Raw genomic sequence first — 22,771 nt, 5'->3', positions numbered from 1 at the left:
TTTGTGGGTAGTAGTTCAAAATCTCAGTTCAATTCTCAGAGCCTCTGCTGTGTTGGTGTGGGTCTGCCCCATACTTATATAGCCCCAATAAGCTCAAGACTTGTTGGTTTATAGACAGAATCAGGGAATTTTTTTCTCTATCTTTCTCCTTTCCAGGATTTCCTCTATATTCTCCAGCAGGCAGGGGCCCTTTTCCCCAATTCCTGTGGCCAGAAAAAGGGTTTCTCTTGGAGTTTTACTTTCTGAGTCGTTGCTCTGTATCCAGTGATTGCTTCCTGGCCTTAGGGCAAAGCTGTTTGAGAAAGGGGGGAAAAAAGGAAACCGACTGGGAAAACTCACTCTCCTTGGGGTCACTTTTCCTAAATTTGACTTCCCTCCACAATCTGCTTTTGTTTCCATTTCAGAGTCCTCCAGTAATTCTTTTTATCTTTCTGTCTTTCTGTCTTGCTTGCTTTCTCTATTTTTTTTCTTTCTTTTTGTATTTTGTCCACAGCTTTTAGTTTTAAACAGCAGGAAAGATAGGCTGTATTTGGGTTTATGTCATTATACTGGACCAAAATTCCTTCTTTGGCTGCTTTAAAGATTTTTTTCTTTATCTTTGATTTTTAGTAACTTGACCGTACCGTACCTAGTAACTTGACTGTAGTGTACCGTTTTGCGTGTGCGTGTGTGTGTGTGTGTATGTGTGTATCCTGTGTTTGGTATTCATTGAACTTCTTAGATTATGTGATACGAATTTTTGTTTAATTTGGCACATTTTGGCCATTATTTCCTCAAATATTATTTCAAACCCAGTCTCCCTTATTTCCTTTTGGAATCCAGTTATTACACATATGAGACTGCCTGATATGGATGAAAGGTCAGCAAATTTATTCTGTAAAGGGCCAGATAGTAAATACTTTAGGCCTTGCAGGCAGTATGGTCTCTGTTCCAACTAGTCAAATCTGTTGTTACAGCTTGAAAGCAGCTATAGACAACATGTAAACAGATGAGCATGGCTGTGTTCCAGTATACCGGTATTTACAAAAATAGGTGGCAGGCTAGATTTGGATGACAGGCTGTAGTTTGCAGACTCCTGAGGTAGACAGTGATATTTGCTGGAGCTACATTGTGAGTTAAGGTTAAAAATCCTAAGAATTGCAAAACACAAAGATTGGCAATAACTAAAGTGTGGGAAACTGGGTGAAAGAGAATAAAAGTATAGAAGAGACTAGAAAGATATATTAGGATCAGGTTATTATGGTCCAGGTACTGCTTTAGTTGAGAACAGTAGTGACTGTTAAACTTTCAATTAATAAAAATATCTCTGGTAACATTGTAGAGGATGAAAAGGCGCAGATCGCCAAAGCAGGCCTACCATTAAAGAAGCATTTTGCAGTAGTTCTGACAAGTGATAATGAACCAGGGAAAAAGGCAATAGAAACAGATGAAATAGAATAGATTTGAGAGACATTTTGCTGTTAGAAGTGAAGGAAGACTGTTAGGTGTAATAGGAAGAGCTAGTTTCTCAAGAGTCCATTCCTGGTACCCTTCTCTCTAAATATTCTTTCTTAGTTATTTCTGTCAGTCCTGTGATTTCAATTATTACGTGAATGTTTTTAATTTCCTGGTCTGTGGTTTAAAGCTAAAACCTTTCCCTTAACTTTTAGACCTATATTTTGAAAAATTTACTGGGAGTCTCTCCATTCTGTCTCAAATACATTATGTTTCAGTATATTCAAAGGCTCTTCGTGAATATACTGTCACTTACAAACTACCTCTTTTTCTGTACGTCAGCTAAACAGGAGTCTGAGGCATCATCTTGAAATTAGCATTACGGGATCATAATGATCTAACACCCACTCACTCCCACCTTTTTTTTTTCCCCCAGAAGGCAGGGAGAAGTCACATTTCAGTGGGAAAGTGAATCGATGTTAGATGGAGAAGGGAGTAGAGTATTTGGAAGCTAGTGTTTAAAAGGAAAGAGGGACAGAGGAAGGAGACAAAGAATGAATTTCTGTTTTAGATAAGAAACACTCAGATGTTCTTAGTGTCCTCGTCATAGCCCTTTCACATTCATCTCCATACTGTCCACTTACATCTATGACTTCCTGCCTGAGAGCTTTCTTACTGGCCAGAGACATACTCTGTGCAGGTCAAGTCAGAAATGCCAGAAATGCCTTCAGAAAGGTTTTCAACCAGTAATGGGTGAGGAGTTGGTAGATAAATACCTCATTTTTCTCATCCTTCAGCTGAGATAACTGAGCCATGTTCTGCACCATCTACCAGAGTTCTCCAGTAGGGTCATGCTCTAGTTGCCCGTCTTGGGGTAACTGGCTTAATAATGCACACTTTCTTGACTGCCTTCCCTTCCCTATCTCTATTCTGATTCTCTCTACCATCGTTTTTCCTGGATCACCTCTCAAAATAACTGTTTGTACTTGAATCCTTGAATCAAGTCTGCATCTAGGGAAATCCAAACCAAGTGAGACTTTGCTTTACTTTATTTAGCATGGTAATAATGAAATTTGTTTAGCACTCACTAAGTACCTATCATAACTCTAAATGCCTCATAATCCAATGGGAGAGGTACTATTTTTGTCCTGTTTTACAGATGAGGTGACTAAAAGACACAGAGGTTAAGTAACTTTCCCAAGATCACAGAACTAATAAATAACAGAGCCTGCATTTGAACCTAGGCTATGTGTGTGTAAATTCTGCACTCTTAACCTAGTAGACTGAGGGAAAGGGCAGGAATAATGAACAAAAAACAAAAGAATGGGGATAATTAATGGAGTAAGGCCCTCACAGCGATCAGTTCAAGGTTGGTTATGGAAATTAAAAGGAGTATATCCCTAATGGTGTCCCCATTTTAACAGTTGAGTGGAGGGTTAGGTTACCTGCTGTGAGCCTTATGAATGGGGTTTGAAGTGGCTAGAAAGGTTTTAGATTTTCACGATAGATACAACTTTATTGTCAGAGAACATAGCTGGCTCTAGACCATCATTCTGATGTTCATGAACTCTCAATAGCAGTTATTCTTTAGGATTGTTAAAGTTTCTTGAAAACAAGGTTCTTATGTTACCAATATAGAAATACAGAATATGAACAGATAACTCTTATAAGGAATAATATAAGTACTAAAGATTTAAGGGGAGGAAAAGAAAGAAAAAGGAGCTAATAAAGAAGACTGAAAAGGAATCATCAAAGGTGGAAGGAACACTGAAATAGGGTTCATTTAGAAGACAAGGAATTCAGTATCCAACGAGAAAGATTGTGATGTTGAGAAGTCTCATACACTTGTAGAATTTTGATTAGTGAGGGACTGAAAAATTTCGAGACCATTTTCCCTTGAGATTTAGTGATGAAGAGGGATAGAGAATCACTTACCTTTTTTCTTTTTTCTCATTTGGAGGAGGCCAGCGGGCCTCTCAGGTTAGAAGCCATAGGAGAAAAGAAAGATTTAAGAGTGAACAAAGAGAAAGTGTAAGTGGCTGAGCCAAATCCTGAGGATGGTGAATGAGATGGGGTCCAGTGCATGAGAGGAAGGGTATAGTTGGATAAGGTAAGGGCTGTCTTTTTTGAGATGGGAGGAGTTGAAGGAGAAGGTTTCAGGCATGGAAAAGGTCTCAGGGACATATTTTCAAACTTTTTATCTTGCTCTGCTAAGTTCTAGATTTTTTCCCTGACCTCTTCAATTCTCTGATCACCTGTGTCTAATGTACTGTAAACCCATCTGTTCTGTTTTTAGTTTCAGTTATTAAATTTTTCACATATTTTTCATAGAAGTTTGATTTGATTCTTTTTTCACATGTGCTACGTTACCCATGCCTACAGATATTTTAAAGGTAGTCTTTTATTTCTTTTAATCTGATAAGCATAGTTGTGTCTGAAAATTCCATTTGAAATCTGGGTGTCTTTCTGTTGTCTGTTTCTGTTAGTTCTCACCCATGGTGTCTTATCTTGGTTCTTTGTGTCTCTGGTTGTTTGGCTGCTAACTCTCATTATCCTTGTGGTGGCTCTCGAGCCTGGGATGAGTAGATTATCTTCAGAAAGTTTTACGGTTGCTTCATTAAACTTGAGTGTTCCTCCTCTATTTAGACTGTGTGTACCTGAGGGTGTAAATCTTCATGAAGCATGGTCTAAATTCATAACTTTTCAGAGATTCTCCTCTCAGTCTCTACTCCCATCCTCTTCCCTACCCTCTTTTTCTTTTTCTTATACTGCTCTGCCCACTACCAAGGTAGCTTTATTTATATTTCTACCTCCATGCTCTATCCTAATGTGAAGACTTCCAAATAAGGTCAAGAAGCTGAAGCTATATATAGGGAATCTGTTTTCATTTTTCCCCTGAAACGCGAAAATCTCTTTTCTTGTTACTAATTATCAAGCTAGGTTAAGTAAATAAAAGTTTTCTACTTAGTAATCAGACACTGTTTCTCCCTAATTTATGCAGTGATGCTTGAACACAATGATAAGAGTATCATTACATTAATTATACAGGAGAAATAAGTCTAGCTTCTATAGAAAAGCTTCAGTTACATTCAGTATTTTATAAATTAGTTGATTAAAACAATGGTGTTGTATGTGGTATTGATAATTCACTTATTAATTCCTTATTTGTGGGTTGTTTTGCATTTTCCATAAATAGTTATTATACCTACAAATAAAAATACTTTTTCATTTCAACACTTATGACTTTTATTTCTTTTACTTGACTTACTGACTTTCAGTACAGTATTAAATAGAAGTGGCGATGGCATAAGTCCTTGTATTTTTTTCTTATACTTAGTGGAAGTATATAATTTTTTATTGAGTATAAAGTCTATTGTTAGCTGTAGGTTTTATTGTAGATCATCCTTATCAGTTTTAGTAATTTTTTTTCTAGCTTACTGAGGCATATAATCACAAATGGTTGAGTTTTATGAAATACTTTTTCTGCTTCAATTGAAATGATTTCCCCCCATATTCTGGTTTTATTTCGAATTACATCAATTGGATTTTGCATTTTATCTGTTTCCTTTTTTATATGTTGCTGGACATTGAGATTATTTTTAGATCAGTGGCTTTTCCCCCTAGTTTTTAAAATTGAAATATAATTCACATACCATAAAATATACTTTTAAAAGTATACAACTCAGTGGTTTTTAGTATATTCACAAAGTTGTGCAGCCAGAACATTTTTCTTCACTACAGAAAATAAATCCCACACCCATTAATAGTCACTTGTGACCCTTTTCCTTTCCACTAGCCCCTAGCAACCACTTATCAGCTTTTTGTTTCAATCTGTATTTGTCTATCTGGACAGTTCATATATTGGATTGTACAATTTGTGACCTTTGGAGACTTTTTTGTTTCATTTAGCATAACGATTTTGGAGTTCATCCATATGATAGCATATGTCTACTTCATTCATTTTTATGGCTGAATAATGTTTCATTATATGGATGTACCACATTTTGTTCATTCATCAATTGATGAACATTTAGGTTGTTTCTTCTTTTTGGCTCTGTAGTATTTTTGCTTCTATGTTCATGAGACATATTGGCCTGAAATTTTCTTGTTTTGAAATACCCTTTTCAGGTTTTGGTATCAGAATTATACTAGCTTTAGAAAATGATTTGGGAAATATTTCTTCATTTTATGTTCTTGGGAAAAGTTAGTCTAAGATTGATATTGTTTGAAAGAATGTACCAGCAAATTCTTTAAGTGTTTAGAAGAATTCACTGGCAAAACCATCTGAGTTTAGAGTTTTCTTTGTGGGAAGGTTTTGATTAGAGACTCAACTTCTTTAACAGATATGTCTTTTCAGATATTGTATTTTTTTTCCCAGTTTAGTGTTGGAAAGTTATGTTTTTCAAGAAATTTGTCCATCTTATTTAAGTTGTGAAATTTATGGGCAGATCTGTAGTGATATCCTCTATCTTATTTCTCATATGGGTAACTTGCAGTTTTATTTTTTTCCTGACCAATCTTGCTAGAGGTTGATTTCATTTATTAATCTTTTCAGAGAACCAATTTTAGCTCTTTGATTTTTCTCTATTGAATATCTGCTCTCTATTTCATTGGTATCTACTCTTAATTTGTATTTACATTCTTAATATTTAATTTGCTGTTTTCTTTCTAAGTTGTAAACCTATATTATTTACTTTCAAATTTCCTTTTTCTTTATATGCATTTATGTATTTGCAAAAAGCTATAAATTTCCCCTAAGCACTACTTTGGCTGCATTCCACAAGTTTTGATATGTTATATTTCATTTTAATTTAATTAAAAATATTTTCTAATTTCCATTGTAACTTTGTGTAGCTCTTTGACACATAGTTTATTTTTCTTTGACCTCCCTTTTAGAATTATGAAATACTCTGCTCATCTCATAATACTTCTAGCCTTAAAAATTACTTTGTCAAAAAAAAATTACTTTGTCATATATTAGTAAAGCCACATCAGTTTTTTTGGGGAGGCCAGTGAATATGTTCCAGATATAGCTTCTCTAGGCTTTTTACATTTTAGTCTGTGTCCTTTTATTTAAAAATTTGATATAGCAATTATTAAAGGAAGACCTACCTTTTGTATTTCTTGAAATATTAGTATATTGACAATGAATTATGCCAGCTTTTGTGGGTCTAAAAATATCTCTATTTTTGTCTTCATTTTTAAAGGATAATTTTGATAGGTATATAATTCTAGGTTGCTAGATTTCCTCCAACCCCAGCACTTTTCAATACCAAAAATGGAAGCAATCAATCTTATTGTTGTTCTTTCGACTGTATCTTTTTTCCTCTGGCTTTTTTTTTAAGATTTTTTCTTTATTCATTGTTTAAACAATTTGACTATTTCTAGCATTTGGTGTTTTAGGTATGATTTTTTTTTTTTTGCATTTTCCTAGTTAAGAGTTCTCTGAGCTTCTTGACTCTGAGTCGATGTGTTTCCTCACTTTTGTAAAAGTTATTTAAATGATCTCTTCACATTTTGCTTTTGTTCCATTCTTTTTTTCTCTCTTTGTCTTGGATTACAAATACATGAATATGAGACCATTCGACGGTGTCCCACATCTCATATTCACTGTTTTGTTCATCTCATTCTTTTCTCTCTGCTTAAGTTTGAGTATTTTCTCTCGGTCTGTCAGCAAGTCCATGAATTATGTTTTCCTCTGGTCTCTTCTGTTCTTAAGATCATCTGACAAGTTCTTAATTTCAGATATTTATTTTTTAGAAAATCCACTTGGCTTAAAAAAAAAAAAATAGATTCTGTTTAAAATTACATCATTTCATCCATTTTTTTTTTTTAATCATTGTGTCTGTTTCAAGTCCTTGACTCCTAACTTCAGTATTTGGGTTATCTCAAGTTTGCCTAATTGTCTGATTTTCTCTTGATTATCTGTTACATTAATTTGCTTATTTGGATGTTTCTTAATATGTTTATTGTGTACCTAACATTGTGTGTAAAAGAACAGTTATTTTCTTTCAGATTAAGTTATTTTCTTTCAGAAAGGTTTGCTCTTTGCTATGTTGTATTGGGTAAGATGTTGACTACCTCAGTCTGATCAGGGATTAAGTAGACTTCTCCCTCCACTGCGAGTCTGTCTTTTAAACACTGAGAAACTGTGGGAAATTGACTATGTTCTGTCCGCCTAGCCTCCTTATCTTTCCTTAGTGCCCCATGACTAAGCAGATGTACCACTGGGGAAACTGGCCACATATTTGAGGCTTTTCTAAATTTCCAGTCATTCCAACCTGTGAGGACATCTGAAGCATCAGTGGTTTCTGATTTCCTTTAGTAGAGTTCCTCTGTTTAAGCCAAGCTTAATCTTCACTTGTATCTAAACTCTGCAGATGCCCCCATGGAAGAAAATGCCAGTGGTCTGGGCTCACCTTGGAAGTACTTGTCCATCTCTGGATTTTAGTTCATCTAGTTCTTAATCACTTCCACAACTTTCTTATGTTAGTCTAGGTTTTGAAGGAAGAGCCATGGCTTGCTCCTATCTAGTATCTGACTGTAGGGAAGTGGACATCAGGAGTTTATCTTTGCAAAAAGAGAAGGCAGACAACTTTAGAGTGCTAATTTGTGTGTAGGCATAGTAATGTTTTAAATAGTTTTATCTGTGTTGCATGGTAATAGTTATATATTTTTTCTTTCTGATATGGCTCTGAACTAAGTCAACAAACTAGAGTCTACAGACCAAATTGGCACAATTTCTGTTTTTGTATGGTCTGTGAACTAAGAATGGTTTTTACATTTTTTAAAAGTTAAAAAAAATAAAATGAAAAAATTTTTGGCACATGAAAATTATATGAAATTCAAATGTCTGTGTCCAGAAATAAAGTTTTATTGAAATAAAACCAGTCATTTGTGTGTTTTGTCTATAGCTGCTTTTATGCTATAATGGTTGAGTAGTCGTAACAGAGATCATATGGCCTAAAAAGTGTAGAATATTTACTGTCTGTTCCTTTAGAAGGAAAAAAAAAAAGGCCTATTCCTGCCTTAGACCATAGACTCAGGAATTTTTCATTTCTCATTACTAAAGAAAATTAAACAAAAGATTGAAAACCTTTTATTCCTACAGTTTTTTGAATTTGGACTTATAACATCTTAGCATTTTAGAGTTAAAAAGAATCTGAGAGATAATCTCCTTAATCTTGTTATTTTACAAATGATGAAAAAGATTTAGAGTGAGAGAGGTTTTTAAATTAAATTACGGCTAATTTTTGTTTTGTTAGAAAACAAGCTCAGTAATAAGCTGATAGAGAAACTAATGATCTATATCATGGAACAACTTGCAAAATTAATTTATTCTCATTGTGGAAATATTTGGTTTTCCTTAAACAGTGGTAGCTATTAAGAATATTTCTTCTTTAGGATTTTTAAAGTAAATATTTTAAAGTAAATATTTAAAGCACATTAATAGTACTTGCCTTTCATTACCACCCATAATTCTTTCAAATCTCATGGGCAGTGGGTTTGTTTTTTTGAGTGTGAAAAAACTAAAAATCTTACAGAATCAATTCCAGACATTCTTCCTTAAGCTCCTATTTGATATAGGATTTAAAGTACTAAATCATCAGAAATTCCAACGTGAGTTGTTGATGTGTAAGACCAGTTTTTAGAGTTTTTCTTTTATTTCATCTATTCATCCTCAGATATTTTGAAAAGTTTAATTTAGTTCTCAAATGCAGTCATATAATGAGATGTTATATTACTAACAAATAGCATTTTCATTTTCTAATGTTGATTATAAATTTTCTTTATATACTTCTAAATTTATTACTGGCTTTTTTTTGGTTAACCCTCTACTTCTAAAACTAGCTAGATCAACAAAAAATTCAATAAAATCAATTTGTGGGGATTTGAAGAAAGCCGATTCTCTAGGAATTGGTAGGTTCAGATTCATTTAAATTGTTATAACTAATTAAATCTCAAATCCATAGAAAGAAGTATTTTAGGAATACATATAAAGTCGTTTGAACTTTAAAGAAGTTTATTTAACAAAGCAGACAAAAGTATTGTTGTATACTTGTGAAAATTTAAGTCTGGGATAACTAGGCTTTAGGAAATTCATCTTAATTTGGATTTATATTTTCTGTTTCTCTGAAGTTTGGTTTTGAGTGAACCTTGATGTTTTTCTAAATTGTTTAAATGGTCTAACCTTTTAGCAGTTACATACTCCAGTTGCTCAAGTCACTGATTTTACTTAAGTAAATTTTGGTATAAAGGGAGGTTGGTTTCCTAAGCCATATATACTCATGCTTTTCATTAACTAGTTTGTTCATCTGATATTCATCTGATGTGTCAGACACTGATTCAGGCACTGAAAGTACAGAGCTGAAATAGATATTTTTCATGATCTCACATCACTCATAGTTGACTTGATTGTATAAGCAGGTGTATCTGTTCATGTGTAGCATTTGATAACTATTGACCACTCTCTTTACTTTTGTGGTATACTATCCTGGGGAGATAGTATCCACCTACATGGTTTCCATTACTTCCTTTGCACCAAAATCTGCTAAAATAATCCTATGGCTAACTCCTTAATAGGTGTTTCTGGCTAGATATCCTTTAATATATTGGTGTATCTGTGGATCTGTCCTTGGTCTGCTTATTTTACTTTTTGAGTAAGGCTAAACTTGCTTCTTTTCTGCTCTTCTTCTCTCCTTCCTCCTACTTTCTCTTTTTCTCATAATAATATTGAGTACTTTGTTCCAGGCTTTTTTCTGGGCAAAGAGGCTAGAGCAGTGAACAAGAAAGACATGGCCTGTACACTCTTGGAGCATACAGCTTGGTGAGAAAATGATATATTAAACAAATAATCCCATATGTAATTAGTTGTAGATTACACATGAAACACAAGTATACAATGAAATGCCAGTGTATATTAGAGAAACTAACCCAGTCTGGGACATTCCTGAGTAAGTAACACTTATACTGGGACCTCAAAGGTGAATAGTGGTAGCCGGAGAAGATGTGGGAGAAAATTCTAGGCAGAGGGAGAACCTTTGTGAAAGGTTCTAAAGGGCTTAGCCGGTTCGGACAGTTGACAGGATATCCTTATGGCTGGAGGATGATGAACAAGTGGAGATGGGTGTAAAATGAAGCAGGAGAGACTGGCAGAGGTCAGATTTTGATAGAGCATCTTTTAAACCATGTCAGTGCTTTTGGACTTCACACTGATGGAATCGAGGAGACATTAATAGAGTTTTAAGTTGGGGAATTACCTACTCAGATTTGTGTTTTAAAACGTTGACTTGGGTTCTTATGTTAAAAATGGATTGAAGGGGGGCAGATGTAGATGTGCAGAAATGAATGAAGAAGCTTTTGCAGTGGTCCAGGCAGAAGGTGGTGGTAATTTAGGTACTAGCATAGCAGCAGTAGAGATGATGTAGACATATTGAAGAACTATTTACAAGGTATAATTGACAGTATTTTGTGATTATTTTGGTTATGGAGTGAAGCTGAAGGAAGTGTCAAGGACAAAATTTTCATATGCTTGTTCACATCTATCTTGTTGGCATTTTAGTCTATTGAAGTCAAACATTTTCAAAATCGAACCCATTTTTTCATTTCACAAACATTCTCTTTGATGTCTCTCTTTTTGTTAATGGCATCTCTGTCTCCAAGTGAGCTAAGTTACAACTTTTTTGGGGTCACAACTTCCACCAAATTAGTTACCAGATGTTAAGGACTCAACCTCTGCATCATCTAGAGTCTCTTCTTCCTCCATCGCCTCCTTCACTTTTTTTTTTTTGTCTTTGCTATATCAGTAACATGCTCTTGCTAGATCATTAAACTATGCTTTACATCCAAATCTCTGAGCTCCTTGAGGGCAAAAACTGTCTTTTTCATCTTGTATCTTTAGTACCTAGCAGTGTATACCTCAGCATGATAGGTATAAAAAAAATGAAAAGAAAATACAATGTTTTCCTTGACTGCCTTCATCCACTATAATTCTCTTTAGTTGCCAAAGTCATTTAGGTGCTTCCCTTTGCTTAAATAAGAATTCGGTCATAGGGCTGTGAGGTAATGAAAAACTGGCTGCTGTATGTGAGAAGTATATGAGTTGGGGTTTTCATATAGTAAGCCAGTAAAAATGGACTCCTAACCCCTTGTACACTTCAGCTCTCACAGCTACACAGGGTAGATTTTTCTGAGAAGGAACCATAGTTGTTATTAGCATCTTCACTGTTGAATAAAGTTTAAAGACTTTCATTTGATGCCTTTAAAATTTTTTTAATTTTATAAAAGTATTTTTAGAATTCCGTTTTTAAAATTATTTAATGTGTATTTCTTAGCTATCCAGAATTGTGTTATCTCAATAGCTACATTATATGGTATTACCTTATTTGTACACCTAGAGTATATTATTTCATAGAAAGTTTATGGGATAAATATTCAAGTGTCTACTCTGGAAGTACCTATTTTTAATAACTTTGTGCTAATATGAACTTTCATAATTTTTTTCCTACTTTTTTACATTTTTAGGAATAAGAAAATTTTAAATAAGAAGAAATTGAAAAGAAAACAGAAGAGCAAATCAAAAGTGAAGACAAGAAGCAAGGTAAAACTGTTGGCAATTTATAGGGAATAATGACTTTTTCATATAGTAATTTGAATCCAAATGCCAAGATTAAAAAGGTATGAATCTAGTCAGCAAACCATTTTACTTCTATACATTAAAGTAATATTTTAGAAGCCCCTTATTATTTAGTTACACTCTTTGTTTTCATATTTAGAGCATTTCTTGACCAGTAGCCTGGAAGTTAATATCTGGCTGCTGACATTTTAGTCTCTTGAAGTTTATTATTGAGTCTTGTTATTTTTGATCAGTCCTTTGGGGGAACATATCATTTCTCTTCTCTTTTTTCACTCTGACTACCTGTACTAGAAACTGAGCAAAACTGGCTTGTGAATTGGGACTTGGATTTGGGTTGATCACATGCCTGTGCATGTGTTATGAATTAGGAAGAATCTTGGTGCATTTGTATTGTTCTGAGCTGCTTTCGACTCTGAGTGGCTATGCAAAGGAAAATGCAGTATAGAATATTTGAATTATGTTGAACCTTAGAGATAAAGGATCTCATTTTCCAAATAATGCAGAAATCTTTGCTATAAAATCCTTCTAATTTTTCCTTAAACATTTCCACGGACCAGATTCCACTTTCTATAAAAGAATCTCTTTTCTTTTGAATAGTACTAGGAAGCCTAGACAGGAGGAAGAGAAGAGTCATAACTACGATTTCTGAACAGTTCCACTTTTGGCTAAGAAACAGTAGCTTAGCTTGGCCTGTTGTATATCATGTTTATGTTCTAGAGACAATTGTTTCCTGTCCTTTTAAATTAGTGTTCTTGTTTTTGTAATTGAGAAAAAGCTACTGTAAAGTAGTAGACAAAAATAAAATAAAATAAAATAAAATAAAACAAAAGGATAAGGGATGCAATGTATTTGGTGGCTTTATCTTGACACACAACTGGATCCAGGGATTAAATAATGTCATCAAATCTATATCTTTATGTCTTGCATGTGGCTGAGAACTAAGGCTGCTGGCAGCTCCAAGTTCATTTTCTTTGAGCAAGAAACAATCCTTCTACTGGTTCTAGCAGAAAGTCTTGGGTATGATTTTTGATTGACCTGTACCATTTACTTTGGCCTCAGAGGTAGGGGACTTTGTTTAGACGGAGTTATGTTTGTAACCGTGTGATGGATGATAGGTGAGCACCTTGATGAGCAGGCCATATGGAATGGGAGAGGTGTCTTTACCCTGAGGAAAATGCTGCTTAGTGGGCAGAGAAATAATATATGTTCACTGTATCACCTCTTACTACTTCTGCTTTTGGGATAGAAGAGGGAAGCGGTGAGCATTTTATTATACTTCAGGTGCAAAAACCTTTAACAAATACAGTCATTCAGATTTCTAACCTCTACCCCTTCTCTACCCCTTTTAGTGTCATGTAGAAGTCATAGTATGGGAATCTTGAAAACTTTTTTGAGTTTTTCTAAGGTTTCATTTGTTGACTTTCCTAAAAGTGGTGGCATATGAAATCCAAGAAGAGAAGAGAAGTTAAGGTCTTTTGTTCTGTTCAATTCTGTCTCTAACTTTGTACCCTTAGTAATTCAGCTTTCTTGTTTAGGCTTCAGATTTTATATCTGCTTTTTGGGAGTAGCTTGTGATAACAGTGGTATTAAAAAAAAGAAAAGAAAAGAAAACAAACTCGTTCCTTTATTCCTCAAACATTAATTGCATGCTGACTATGGTAGGAATTACACTAGGCATTGGGATAGAAAGAGGCATAAGAAACATTTCCTGCTCTTGATAAGTATAATAAAATGGTGTTGTTAGTCTCCTTGCCCTTTACTACTGTATTTGGACTATTTTTCATCCACCCTCTTTTTAAAAAGTTATTTTTAAAATGCCAATGGGCTTTTTTCTTTTAACCATACATTTATAAACAAGCATTTCTTTTTGGCAAAACAAACAAACAAACAAAAAAAGCCATTAGCTATACTACTTTATCTTTTTTCTTACCATCATTTATCCCTCAGACATTAGCCATCTCCTTTGTTTAATTTCCTTTTTCTCCAGCTTAGATACCACAGTCTTTTTAGACAAACTCTTGCTTAATCTACTGTATTAGTTTCCTATGGCTGCTTTAGAAATTACACAAACTTTGATGACTTAAAACAACATAAATTATCTTATAGTTCTGGAAGTCTGAAGTCCAAAATGAATCTCACTGGGCTGAAATCAAGATGTTAGGAAGGCTGTATTTCTTCTGGAGGCTCTAGGAGAGAATTCATTTTCTTTGCCTTTTCCAGCTTCTAGAGGCTGCCTCCATTCCTTGGGTTGTGCCCATCCCATCCTCAAAGCCAGTTTGAGTCTTCTCATGCTGCATCACTAACACTTTCTCCTTCTCTGACTGCTCTGCCACTCTTTCTCATTTGTAAAGACCTTTGTGATTACATTGGCCGCCCCCCGCCCAGATAATCTGAAATAATCTCCCCATCTCAAGATTGAATCATATCTACAGGGTCCCTTTTGCCACATGAGGTAACAAATTCACAGGTTTCTCGCATGTTTATTTGTTGCAATCATCCTACAAAACTCAATCCTATACGAATCCAACTGTTTTTGTTTTCCTTGAAGGTGAGTACCATATGCTGCTAAAGGGAGCTAAACAAGAGTTCGTGCTTTCGTCATCACCGGTCTCAAATGGACCTTCCATAACCAGATTGTCATATTTTTCTGGTCGAATAGTTCTCCCACTTTCAAATCCTGTGACTCTTTCAAACCTTTGCCGCTCTCCTCAAACTTCTGATATATCCTACCCTCCGGGAAGTGACTTCACTTTCTTACAGGAGAAATCAAATCTATTACGTAGGAAAGTTCCTCAACATCCTGCTACGAAATATGTCTGTTTTAGGTCATGGTCCTTAATAGCAGAACCTGAGACAGAGATTTAAAGTGTACAATTCCGTGAGTTTTGAAAGATACAGTCAAAGTTCAGAAAGTTCCATCATCCCCGAGGGTTTTCTCATCCTCTACTGCGTTCCATCTCTTCCTACAGCTCTGGCTCTAGGCAACCACAGACGTACTTTCTGTCATTATAGATTAGTTTTCATTTTCTAGAATTTCATGTAAATGTGATCATACAGTGTGTACTCCTTTGTATCTGGCTTCTTTCTCTCAGCATAATGATTCTGAATTGTGTCCACATAGTTGTACATATTAATAGTTCATTCCATTTTTTTGTTGATTAGTATCTTATTGTATGGACATATCCTGACTTGTTCATCCATTCACTTGTTGACTTTTACATGTTTCCAGTTTTTGGCCATTGCAGATAACACTTCTGTGAACATTTGTGTACTAGACTTTGTGTGGATATATGTTTTTGTTTTTTGGGGGGAGTCAGTACCAAGGAGTAAAATGATTAGATGTTGTTTCCGTCGATGAATTGCCAGAAGACTCATAAGACTCAAGAGCAATTTATACTAATAACTAAGGTTTAGTATAGCAAAAGGTACATAGTAGACAGCAGGAAAAAGAACTGTATTGAAAGTGTCTAGAGAGTTATGGTATAGGCTTTTTAGTTCTTCCTTGTCTGAGCACACAAGAGATGCTCTCTCTTAGGCAGTGAACTATGGGGATATGTTTAGAATGTTTCTGCCCAGGAAAACTCATATGAGTCTTAGGACTTTTATGGGAGTCTAGTCACATATCCTGCTATGCAACCATCCATGACGAGTGAAATTCGGGTACGCTTCATTAACCTTGATGTTTGTGCAAAGCAATCAGACAAGCCAGCATGCACGGTCCATTTCTCGTGATGTACATAACAAAATCATCAATAACTAACATAAAGAAAACCTTAAAGACCACATTCCCAAGGGTTGGCCAAGGATCAGTCATGGTTCCCTTGGAGAAATATAAGGAATAAGTAATCATACCTGCAGTGTTAACTCTTTCCTCACAGGTAACATGGTAGATGAATGTTTTAACTTTTAAAGAAACTGTTGAAACTATTTTCAGAATGATTATTCCATTTTACTGTTGTAACACTATTGTATGAGAAATCCACTTTCTTTACATCTTTGTAAACACATGGTATTGTTAACTTTTAAAATTTTATCATTCTAATAAGTATACAGGGGTATCTCATTATGGTTTTAACTTGCTTTTCTCTAATGACTAATGATGTAAATATCTTTTCATGTGCCTTGGCCATTTATATCTTTCTGTTTAATGTCTGTTCAGATCTTGCCTCCCCCTTTCGTAATTGTTTGTCTTGTTACTATTGAATCGTCAGAGTTCTTTATATATTCTAGATACAAGTCCTTTGTCAGGTATCTGTATTGCAAGTAATTCTCTTCTGTGGCTTGCTTTTTTTTTTCACAAGGGTTTTAGAAGAGCAGAAGTTTTTAAGTTTTATAAATCTAGTTAATTGATTTTTTCTTATTAATGCATTTTGTGTTCTAAGAAATCTTTGCCCCAAGACTGCATAGATTTTCTTCTATATTTTCTCCTACAGATTTTGTAGGTTTAGCTGTTATATTTAGGTCTATTTAGATCCATTTCAAGTTGGTTTTTGGTATGAGATAAGAGTTGACATTCATTTTTTCCCACGTTGGTATTCAGTTGATCCAATTATTTGTCAAAAAGACTTTATCTTTTTCTTTTGAATTGTGTTGTCATCTTTGTAAAAAATTGGTCGACCATATTTGTTTGGGCCTATTTCTGGAATTTACTTTTTTTTCATTGATCTATATATCTTTTATACCAATACCTTACTGTCTTTATTACAATAGTTTTGAAATCAGGTCATATGTTTTCCAACTTTGGACTTTTAAAAATAATTGCATTAGTTTCTTTTAGTCCTTTATATTTCTATATAACTTTAGTTAGTCAGTTTGTTAATTTACAGTATAAAAAGCCTCTGGAATTTTTATTGGGATTGCATTGAATCTATAGATTTGGGGAAGGATTGCTGTTTTAATGATATTGAGCCTTCTAATCAATGAACATGGTTTATCTAGCCATTTATTTAAATCTTCTTTAATTTCAGCAACATTTTTATTTTTAGTGGATAGTTTGCACATAATTTTATTAAATTTAACTAATTAATTGATGTTTTTGTAAATGCTATTGTTTAGAAATGTTTTTTTTTAATTTTGTAATAATCATAATGTGAATGCAGTTGTGAGAAATAATACAGAGAGTGTACCCTTTCCTCATTTTCTGTCATTGGTAAGGTGTTGCATAGTAAACACACAGTATATCATGTAGTATGATACATAGTACATCACAACCAGAAACTCGATATTTATCCAATCTACTGAACTTATTCAGATTTCACCAGTTTTATTTACATGTACGTGTGTGTGTGTGTCTGTGTGTGTGTGTGTGTGTGTGTAGTCCTGTGCAGTTTTATCACATATGTGGGTCTTTGTGACCCACTACTGTGGTCAAATATATACAACAGTTCCATCACAAGGATCATTTGTGCTACTCATAAAGCCACAAACATCTCCCAACCTCACTTTTGCTAGCCTCTGGCAACCACAAATCTGTTCCCCATCTCTATAGTTTTGTCATTTCAAGAATGTCATGAAACTGAAAACATGCAGTATGTATTCTTTTGGGATTAGCTCTTGCCAGTTAGCATAATTCTCTTATGATTCATCCAAGTCATTGCATATATCAGTAGTTTGTACATTTTTACTGTTGAGTAAGCATTCCATGGTAACAGTATACAACAGTTTAACCATTCACCCATTAAAGAACATCCGAGTTGTCTCCAGTTTTTGGTTATTTTGAATAAAGTTATGAATAGTCATATGTTGGTTTTCGTATGAACATAAATTTTCATTTTTCTTGTATAAATGTGTAGGAGTGCAATTGCTGGATTGTAAACACATATTTAATTTTGTAAGAAACTGCCATTCTTTTTTCCAGAATAGATAGCTGTATCATTTTACATTCTCATCAGTGGTGTATGAGAGATCCAGTATCTCCACATACTCTCCAGCATTTGGTGGTGTCACTTTTTTATTCTAGCCAGTCTAAGAGGTGTGTACTGTATGCATCTCATTTTATTTTAATTTACATTTTTCTAATGGTTCATGGTATTGAACTTTTTTTCATGTGTTTATTTGCCTCTGTATATCTTATTAAGTGACAGGTCTACTTATGTCTTTTGGCCATTTTTAATTGGATTGCTTGTTTGTTTTTTACCATCAAGTTTAGAAAATTTATTATATATTTTGAATGCTAGTCCCTTGTCACATATGTGGTTTGCAGATATTTTCTCCCAGTTTGTAGCTTTAATGCTATTATTTTTAAAATGATATTTTTAATTGTTCACTCCTAGTGTATATATTACATGTTTTTATATATTGATCTGGTATCCTAAGTCCACACATTATTTCTAGTGGCTTTTTTCCAGACTTATGATTCTTTATATGTCTTCTGCAAATAAAGGCATTGTTATCTAGAATATACTTCTTTCTTTTTTAAAAAAAATTTTTTTGTTCTTGTGTTTTTTTTCTTTTATTAAATTTATTAGGATGACATTGGTTAATAAAATTATATAGGTTTCAAGTGTATAATTCAGTAATACGTCATATGTATATAGCATTGTGTGTTCACCACCCAATGTTAAATTTCCTTCCGCCACCAAATATTTGACTCCTTTTACCATTATCCACCTCCAGCCCCAATCCTCCTTTCCCTCTGGTGACCACTACATTGTTGTCTGTGTCTATGAGTCTTGTTTGTCTTGTTCGTTTGTTGCTTTCAGTTTTATATCCCACATGTGTGAAATCATATGGCTCTCAACTGTTTCTGTCTAATTTATTTTGCTTGGCATGATAATCTCAAGATCCATCCATGTTGTTGCAAATGGCAGTATTTCATCGTTTCTTATGGTCGAGTAACATTCCATTGTATATATGTGCCACATCTTCTTTATCCAGTCATCTATTGATGGACACTTTGGTTGTTTCCATGTCTTGGCCACCATGAATAATGCTGCAATGAACATCAGAGTGCATATATCTTTATAGATAAATGTTTTCAAATTTTGAGGGTAGATAACCAGAAGAGGGATTGCTGGGTCATATGGTAATTCTATTCTTAATGTTTTGAAGAACCTCCATATTCTTTTCTATAGTGGCTGTACCAAGAAGATACTTCTTTCTTAAATATACCTTTTATTTCTTTTTCTTAGCTTATTGCACTAGCATATCTAGTACAATGTCAAATCGGATGGCTGAGAATAGATATCTTTGCCTTGTTTGCAATCTTAGGGTATAAGCATTGTCTTCTACTACATTAGCTGTGGGTATTTCATAGATATCCTTTATCAAGTTTTGGAAATTCTCTTGTATTTCTAATTTACTTATACTTTTTAAAAAGTCACGAATAGGTATTTGATTTGTGTTAAATGCTTTTTTCCATCTCTATTACAGTATCTTATGTCTTTTCCCCTTATTTTTGTTGGTATAGAGAATTATACTGCTTTTCCAATGTTGTGGCAACCTTATTTTGGGGTCAATCATTAGGTTTATCTTTTTTTATATATTATTGGATTTGGATTACTAATATTTGCTTGTTTTCAATGTCTCTAGAAGACATATTCACATTAAATATAAATTAACTTTAGTACATTTTTTATTTAAGAAGTATTCCATTTTTTCCCCTTAATTATTTATGGAAGGAGGGTAGAATTTGAGACCAAGTGTTTTGGTACTTGAGATTTCATTTTATTTATTTTGGATAATTCCTAGGCATACTGTAATTGTTGGAACTTGCACTTGTAGGATATTTTAAACCAGTTCTATATATATTTATAATATAAATGCTGATATCAGAATGATGGTTGCTGTCTGATGAATAAAATGATGAGACAAAACAAATTGACTATTTAGTTTTAACGATTAAATTACCAAGCATGTAATTTTTAGTATTTATCCAGACCAATAGCTAAGAAAGAGCCTTAGGAAAACTTATGTACATAATCGGCATTACTTAGCATTACTATTATTTGAATGAGAATGAAATTAGAAGAATTGATTCAAATTAAGAGTTTTTCTTTTTAGCCCTAATTTCTGTTTACATTCTTATATCTACTTTTAGTATATCTGCTTCTTTTAAAAAAGAAATCATAACATATAATTCGACATTTATAGTAGGTCATTGAGACTCTATAGTACATCTGGTGTACCTTTGAAAAGCACCAAATAAATATCCTTTGATATTGCAGCAGTTAAGCTATGCTGGCTCTATTCCTATCGTGGGATAAAAGGATATTCCTGTTAAGTTCTTTGCCTGCCCCTTTCCAGCGCTTGTCAAGTTGGTTGTTGCTGTGTTACTCAGAAAGTAGTGAAGTATAGTAGAAGGGTAATATAAGTTGAATCAGTAGACTTAGATTGTCTTTGCTTTGCCAATTACGTGACTTCTGCAAGCATGTCTAATTATAATCTTTCATTTTTTATTTAAAAGGAGAATTGATGATGATGGAAAGAAATATGAAATTAAAATACTATATCTTCTATTTCAGTCTGAAAACTTGGAGAATACAGTAATCATACCAGATATCAAACTACATAGCAATCCTTCTGCATTCAATATTTATTGCAATGTACGCCATTGTGTTCTGGAGTGGCAGAAAAAGGAAACATCAGTGGCAGCTGCATCTAAGAACTCTGTGCAGAGTGGAGAATCAGATAGTGACGAAGAGGAAGAATCCAAAGAGCCCCCTATCAAGCTTCCAAAGGTAAGTTAGATGCATAACCTATGGATGTTTTGGCTATAAGACATATATTTGCATTGCTAAAATCGCTTGCTTTGTATAAAATTGTATACTAAAAATACCGTAGCTTATGAGTAAAAATAGATTTGGAGCAGACCAGGAAAGCTCTATGCAATTTTATTACTGGAGTGCTAACAAAGTCAATAATTGATAACTCAATGGGGAGTACTTGGAAAGCCCAGGCAGGGAGATCGGTGGGTTAGAGTTTGTAACGGGGGCCTATTAAAAATGTTCAAAAGTAGTAGAGCGGAATTGGTGGCTTGAAAGCATTGAGCCATTGCTGATAGAAGTGGAGCATTGAGCCAGCAGGCTTCCATTTATAACGTGGACCCAAGAGGGAGTAGGAAGTGCAAGCTATCACAAGCCAAGAGCCATGGAAAGAAAGCTGGGGATGCTCCCGTCCAGAAAGGGAGCTCTGGGTACAGGTATACATTTTTATTTTTCTTAAAATAGAACTAGAAGGGCTCTTGGCTGTGCAGCAGCCGAGCTGAGAGCTTTCGCCTTTTCTGCCTAAGGTTATACTCTTGCTATTCTGGCTCCCTTTGCCTAGGAAAAAATTATATATGAACCAGCAAAACTTCGACATTGTTGTGATATCATTCTCGTATTTACCAGGTGCATCTAAGCTCATTGATGTTATAGAAACATGTATTATAGTAGAGCAAACTGTCCTTAAGGTACTCTGTTCTATTTAAGTATTGATATATTTCAAGACTATAATGTTATTTTATCTATAATATATTTTTTCTATACAGTAGGTATAGTTAGTATTTCTAACAAGATAATGGGTGAAAATATAACATTTTTAAAATGGTACCTTTATCATAAATGATTTATTATATTGCTTTTTCTAAATATAGACATGTAAACATGGTTTTCTTTCACAAATGATTCATGTATATTGCCTTTTTACTAAATTAATACCTTAAAACTATGTCTTGAAAACATCTTTACAGATATACATGAGATATCATGTAAATATATGTATTTTTTATTTTTTGGAAATAGCAGCTAAGATAGGCCCTATGTTCTTGATCTAATTTCTTTTACATATTTCATGGTGGCTATTTCTAAGTGCACCACTGTCCTTGATCATTGCTGTCAGATTCTTCTCACCATGTTCTCAGTAGATGACTTGCTTCCTATTTCACAGGGTAATAGAGGTTTTGTGATCTTCCTCAGCCTCTTGATCAACCATCTTCAAATGTCCTTATCTCCTCCTCTTGGCACCCATCTCTTTCTCTTAGTCTCTAGTGTCCTTAACTGTACCTTCTCTACTAGCTTCTTCAACCTGAAACAAACTGTTTCATCTTTTCCATGTGAGCCCCTCCAGGTAGAGATCATGGTCTCCGAATTGATTTCTTATACTTAGTTAGCGGAGGTTGAGGGAAAATATGTTAAGTTACGATGTGAAGCTGTAGGACTTACGTAGTGTATTTTTGGTAAGGGTTCCATTGCACATGTGGGTGAGTCACACTATACTGTAGTAATCACCCCGCTTAAGTTCAGTACCAGTAAGGAAAATAAGAACCCAGAGAAATCTTTCACACAAGTATGTTGACTTTGAATAGTAAACTGTAGTTTAAATTAAAAGATATCACACAGTCAAGAACAACCGACTCTTTGAATGCTTTTGATGAGTATTAAAGAAATAAAATATCAGATATTCTTAAGACAACATTTTTTAGCATTAACAGTGTCAAAAGATGCAGAGTCAAAAAGGGATCTTTCAAAGAAAATTAAAAGAAAATCAGATAGCCCAAGTAATTATTCATGAGTTTTTCATTACTGACCCATCAGCAAAAAGGGTATACTGACTGAAACATCCATAGTGGAGTCCAACTGCCTTTTTCAAACACTCATCATTAGAAATACTAGCTCTTTGTAGCTGGGAAAGTTATTTGACCTCTCTATGCTTCAGTTTTAACATTTATGAAATGGGGATAATATCTGCTTGCAGGGTCATAATGAGGATTCAGCTAGTTAA

The 22,771-nt window shown here is 34.2% G+C and overlaps 1 protein-coding gene across 1 annotated transcript in view; it reads left to right on the top strand.

The window, feature by feature from the left end:
• The window catches only part of MYCBP2 (MYC binding protein 2, E3 ubiquitin protein ligase), a 236,802-nt gene that overhangs the window by 13,284 nt on the left and 200,747 nt on the right, over positions 1-22,771 (top strand). The window contains 2 exon segments of the mRNA XM_015590881.2: positions 11,959-12,034; positions 20,533-20,748. Coding sequence (XP_015446367.1) covers positions 11,959-12,034; positions 20,533-20,748 — 292 coding nt within the window.

The sequence above is a fragment of the Pteropus alecto genome, unplaced genomic scaffold (assembly GCF_000325575.1).
Source record: "Pteropus alecto unplaced genomic scaffold, ASM32557v1 scaffold72, whole genome shotgun sequence".
Taxonomy (NCBI): Eukaryota; Metazoa; Chordata; class Mammalia; order Chiroptera; family Pteropodidae; genus Pteropus; species Pteropus alecto.
Note: the sequence above shows the minus strand (reverse complement) of the source record. Positions and strands in the feature narration are given on the sequence as shown.